The 6,000-nt window shown below is 40.3% G+C and overlaps 1 protein-coding gene across 1 annotated transcript; it reads left to right on the top strand.

The window, feature by feature from the left end:
* Positions 1 to 1,203: 1,203 nt before the first annotated feature.
* LOC137714365 (protein ADP-ribosyltransferase PARP3) lies at positions 1,204 to 5,567 on the top strand (the record flags this gene model as incomplete). The annotated part of the gene is made up of 17 exons (XM_068453599.1): positions 1,204 to 1,514; positions 1,617 to 1,812; positions 1,909 to 2,022; positions 2,108 to 2,165; positions 2,254 to 2,323; positions 2,576 to 2,750; positions 2,838 to 2,971; positions 3,051 to 3,288; positions 3,358 to 3,485; positions 3,565 to 3,641; positions 3,718 to 3,878; positions 3,964 to 4,173; positions 4,273 to 4,375; positions 4,560 to 4,642; positions 4,739 to 4,882; positions 4,975 to 5,157; positions 5,234 to 5,567. Coding segments are annotated over 17 exons (2,454 nt in total), but the record flags the coding sequence as incomplete, so codon positions are not given.
* Between the last annotated feature and the right edge of the window lie 433 nt (positions 5,568 to 6,000).

The raw sequence follows: 6,000 nt of genomic DNA, 5'->3' as shown, positions 1-6,000 counted from the left end.
AAGATAATTAAACAAAAAAGAAATTTAATCTTGTTACACTCAAAATATGCAGAAAAATAAAACATGGATTTTGCATGCAAGAGTAGGGCAAAGTCTCTCACATTCAACTGTTAGATTTCCACATGTCAAAAGGCCGAAGCGGCTTAAAACTTCCGAGATGGACACGTTTCATATCACAACACCTGTCGCACAAATGAAACGACAGAGAAACTGAAGGCCCTGCAGCAAAAGGAATGTACGTGTCCGTTTGGGGTGTCTTCATCTGCTTATATCCCCGAGCCATGCTCAACTATTTCGACATGTTGTTTTGCTGTTGTAAAAATACAATTCCACCAAAAGCGTAAGTTGAAGTAGACAGTGCAGAAAAAAATATCCAGTTCTTAAATCTGTTCCTGCAGAAGAACTTGTAGCTGAAATATGAAGGTACGTGTTTCAGTCCTTACTTTTTTGTCCAGTTGAAGCTCTTAGTGGTACTGTTATTGCGACACCAATTCTGGTTTATTTGTTTATGTAAATTTTGAATCTGAGTTTATTAAATTCTTGTGAGCCAAATTTTGAAAATATCTTTTGGGATAGACTATAATATATTTATACAATCACAACATCTTACAGTCACAATAATTCATCTGAATATATTACAATTATCATCTCACCGTCAAGATGGTGATTGTGTCAAATACATAGAAGTATTGTAATTAATATTTTAAGTTCTTTGTAACCAATATTTTACTTTGAACTTAAGTAAACAAAAATTAAGGGAAGGGTATTATGTCTTACAAATTTAGCTAGCTAGTGGGTTCTTCCAGAAGGTTAGGAGGATTTCTTCCCGGCCATAAAACACTAGGTTCTAGTTTTTCTTGAAACATTATTGAATTATTCGTAAGATCTTAATAAGAGAATATACAGCCAAAAATCGAAAGAGAAGGAAGAACAAAATAGTTATGATTACTTTCAGAAAAGTACCTAGGGTTTAAAATGATGGAATCCTAGTTAAAACGTTTACCTTTTAATCCAATTACACCAGATGTTTCTTTGTTACTTGGTAAAATTCGGCACCCTACGTCTAAGTTTAGTTTGTTTTTATTAAGGGAAAAAAAGGCAAAAAGTGTAGCTATATTGTTAAATTTTCTCCCCATTTCCTTCTTTTAAGAGTAGGGTTTAGGGTAGTAAAAGGCCTTAGCAGCTTACTAACTATATGTTTTGTGTAAACTGAACATTATCAAGGTCCATGAGACAAGGTCTCATTCTCATGGAAATGCTGAAGAGGACAAAGTGACGACGAGGAAGCAGAAAGCCGAGAGCAAGGCTCATGAGGCAGAGCAGTCTCCAAAGAAGGCCAAATCTGAAGGTGACAACGGCAATACAAATGGAAAATCCTCGGAGAAATTAGTTGCCGAGTATGAGAAGCTCTGCGCAGCGGTCAAGGACAACCTTTCAACCGAACAGATGCGCGAAATCTTGGAAGCTAATGGCCAGGACTCCTCCGGCTCTGATTCCACCATTCTACGGAAATGGTTAGTCCGTTTTTGTTTGCAATTAATTTTATTTGCTAATGTAAAGGAGCATTGCTTGATTATTTGCAACTGTTAATCATATTCGATTCAATGTTTGGACAGTCAAGACTTGCTGTTTTATGGTCCATTAGATAAATGTCCCGCATGCAATGGCGATTTGGAGTTCAGGGTTATACGCTATTCTTGCACTGGATCTTATAGTGAGTGGGCAACTTGTACATTTATTACAATGGATCCGCCAAGGAAACTAGAACCAATCAAGTTGCCAGATAGTGTCCTCAACTCTCCTGCATCCGATGTAATTCGCAGTTGCCTCTTCTATTCTTTTTAGTGCGTCTGCTATGTTATGGCCCCTAATATCTATGTCAACTTAACGAGCTCATCTGTGGTGTAGTTGCTAAAGGATTACGAGGACCCAGGTCGCCGTCCTCAGAAGCATTTAAGCATCCCAGTTAAGCCTTTTACTGGGATGTTGATGTCGCTTATGGGCCGTCTTAGTGCATCTCATGTATGTAACACACAGTCATGTTGTCGTTATCAATTGTGCATTTGCCAATTTGTGGTGCTTACTGATTGTGTATCAATATTTGCAGCAATACTGGAGAAAAGAAATAGAAAAACACGGAGGAAAAGTTGCCAACCATGTGATTGGTAATTTGTGCTTATGTTGTATACATATTTTCTGCAGATAAAAGTGTACTCTGTCTAGACTTGTAATTGTTATTACAAACACTTGTAGGTGTAACTTGCCTGATTGCATCCCCTGCGGAGCGAGACAGAGGTGGCACGGGTAAACTTGCTGAAGCAATGTGCGTAATTATTTCTTTCCCTTGGCCATAAGCGATGAACATTTCTCTTGAGTTATAGAATAGGTCTCTTCGAGTGTATTGCTGTACTGTTGCCTATAAGGAGGATAAGAAATTGTCTCCCAGCATTACCCTTAATTCCAACTTGAGAATAGCAGTGTTTTTGAGTTCCCCTATTAATTCCACTGCGAAAATAGTAGTGTTCTGGAATTTTCATTTGAGAAGTATCACTTGAGAGTTCTGATCCTTCTGCAGGGAAAGAGGAATTCCTGTAATAAGCGAAGCATGGCTGAAAGACAGCATCGAGAAACAAGAACCCCAGCCTCTCGAAGCGTATGATATTGTTAGTGATCTTGCTCCCGATGGCAGAGGAGTTCCATGGTACAAAATGGATCCAAGCGAAGAGGCACTTGAGTCCCTTTCAACAGAAGTACAGAATTTTCACCTCAAAGATATCTATAGCACTCCATTTGAAATTTTGTATCTGTAATCACAACAATAACGTATATGACTGCAGCTGAAGATATATGGGAAGAGAAGTGTCCACAAGGATAGTAAATTGCGGGAGCGAGACGGGAAAATCTTTGAGAGAGATGGCATATTATACAACTGCGCCTTGTCTCGTTGTGATCTGGGCAGAAAACTGAACGAGTAAATTAGACCGTCTCCAGCTATTTGAGTTTATTTGTGATGATGTCAACTGGCCTTAATTTTCAAGTTTCTTCTGCAGTTATTGCATCATGCAACTTATTACAGTACCACAGTGCAACCTGCATTTGTACTACAAGAAAGGAAAAGCTGGCGATGACCCTAATGCGGAGGAAAGGCTTGAAGAGTGGGATAATGTGGACTACGCTGTCATGGAGTTTGTGAGGCTCTTCGAGGAAGCAACCGGAAATGAGTTTGAACCATGGGAAAGAGAGAAGAAAATCCAGAAGAAGCCGCTGAAGTTTTACCCTATGGACATGGTACTGTGTCTCATTTCCTTCTGTTTGCAATGTTATTCTGCCATGTGAAACGTTTGCTACTCTGAACAGGATGACGGAGTTGATGTGAGGCATGGAGGGCTTGGGCTTCACCAATTGGGAGTTGCTGCCACACATTGCAAACTTGAGCCGATGGTTGCAAATTTCATGAAGGTTTTATGCAGTCAAGAGATTTACAAGTATGATTCCGTTCCAGGCATTTGACTATCTACTGTCTTTTTACTCTGGAAGTCCTCAAACCAGCTGTTTCAAATGTAGATATGCTTTAATGGAAATGGGTTATGACGCGCCCGAACTTCCAATGGGGATGCTTTCCGTTGTCCACCTAAAACGATGTAAGGAACTTCCTCAAAGATCCTCCTGTACCCTCCTTGTCCACTCTTTTACAAAATGACAAAGGTGTGTATTCAGGTGAGGAGGTTCTTCAGAAATTCGTGGAGACATTGAAATCAATGAAGGATGCAGGGCCGAAGGCTGAGGCAGTTTGGTCAGATTTTAGTCAACGATGGTTCACCCTTATGCACTCTACTAGACCTTTTATCTTCAGAGACTATCAGGAACTTGCAGATAATGTAAGCAGAAGCAAATCATATGTCACTTGTTTGATTCTGGATATGTCCACTGCACCTTGAAATCATTTCCGGTCTAATCTTGCAGGCTGCAGCTGCACTTGAAACTATTCGAGACATAACCATGGCTTCCCATCTCATTGGAGACATGGGTGAATCTACCCTTGATGACCCCTTGTCCGAGCGATACAACAAATTGGGCTGCTCAATTTCTCCACTGGATAAGGAATCTGATGACTACAAGATGATCCTGAAGTACCTGGAGAAGACCTACGAACCTGTCAAAGTTGGAGATGTTGTAAGCATGCATGTTTAAGATAGATTTGGAATCATTAAAACCACCAACTACTATACAGAATATGGATGTGTGTTGGTGGTAATCAAAAATGCTTTTCAGGAATATGGGGTGTCTGTTGATAACATATTTGTTATCGAATCAAGTGCTTGCCAATCTCTGGATGAAATAAAGAAGTTACCGAACAAAGTGCTCTTATGGTGTGGTAAGTTCTGTAGTCCTGTTCATTTACTTGAACAGATTATTATTTCTTTACACGAATAAGCACCTTCCAAGAACGAAGCTCGATTTGTATTAACTTCCTCCAGTAGGGTGAGTGACTGGTACAGTACTTTGCATGGTGGTGCCTAAACAAGGATTTTACTGTACTTTTGGTTTTCTGTCTGCAGGAACACGGAGCTCAAATATGTTGAGGCACCTGCATAAGGGTTTCTTGCCAGCAATATGCTCTCTGCCTGTTCCAGGCTATATGGTAATATAATTACAGCTACTACAAGTCCTGTCCCCGTATGATTTAATGTGCGTAAGCTCTCTAATTGAATACTAATATCTGGGTTTTGGCTCACAGTTTGGAAGGGCTATTGTGTGCTCTGATGCTGCTGCAGAAGCTGCAAGGTACGGGTTTACTGCAGTGGACAGACCGGAAGGGTTCTTGGTTTTAGCTGTAGCCTCTCAAGGAGACCAGATCACCAAGGTTAAGACCGCACCGGAGGTAGAACCTGAGAAAATGGTTTTAATTCAAGTTCTGGATAATGTTTCCATTAAGTTTTAACTCAAATGGGCTTGTGCAATTCAATGACGCAGGATACCAAATCTTTAGAGGAGAAGAAAGTAGGAGTTAAAGGCTTGGGGAGGAAGAAAACTGATGAATCGGAGCACTTTGTTTGGCAAGACGATATCAAAGTTCCTTGTGGCCGCCTGGTACCTTCAGATGATAAAGAAAGCATTCTCGAGTACAACGAGTATGCTATTTATGATCCGGCACAGGTATCTGTACTTGATAGAGTTTGCAGTCCAGTTTTCGAATTGGTGCATGGCTTCTCAAGTATTTCTTTTGTTTCAGGTAAGCATCAGGTTTTTGGTAGCTGTGAAGTATGAAGAGAAGGATTCAGTGATGGAGCCGGAGGAGTGAAGGGGTCACCGGAAGGAAAGCCAGGGAAACGGAGGAGGAGTATAACGTTGCGCAGACCTTTTGACTTTTTCTTTTGCTGAAAGTAGCCTTAGTAGTAGGTATGTCTTTGGGAAGGGTTTGTAGATGAACTTTTGTTGAATATAACGTCATCACGAATCTTCCAGTCGGTCTCTAGTAATGGTGTTTCTCGGCACCCTGAAATTGTAGAAGCATGTGAATCCGAAGACTCAAAGGTGATATACATGCTACTCAAGCACGATTTTATACTGATTTTATACTGTTTACATCTGTACACGTATGTGAAAAAATGAGTGATTTGAGCCTCGAGACGAGGTCGCGACTGCTTTTTTTTTTCTTATAAGAGCGCGGCCACCGATCATCTCAAACGATCACCGGGAGGTGTATGATAACCATTTTAGACCTTTTGGATCATATTTGTACAAAGTTTTGGTCTTTTGCACAAAAAGTGACGGCTACGGCTACGAAATGGTTGTCAAACGAGCCTCAAACTTGTAGATTCAGTCTGCAATTCCATTTGTAACAATACTTCCGTATATGTGAATTAAGGTAGTGCCTCTAATATAGCGGAGCGTTACGATACAAAATGAAATACAAAAGTTGAAGACAGCATGGTAAAGGAAGAACTCTTCCTTTGCAACCAACTCGAAAGAAAAAGAAGCGTAATTTTCGACAATTGT

This window comes from Pyrus communis, chromosome 14 (genome assembly GCF_963583255.1).
Source record: "Pyrus communis chromosome 14, drPyrComm1.1, whole genome shotgun sequence".
Taxonomy (NCBI): Eukaryota; Viridiplantae; Streptophyta; class Magnoliopsida; order Rosales; family Rosaceae; genus Pyrus; species Pyrus communis.
Note: the sequence above shows the minus strand (reverse complement) of the source record. Positions and strands in the feature narration are given on the sequence as shown.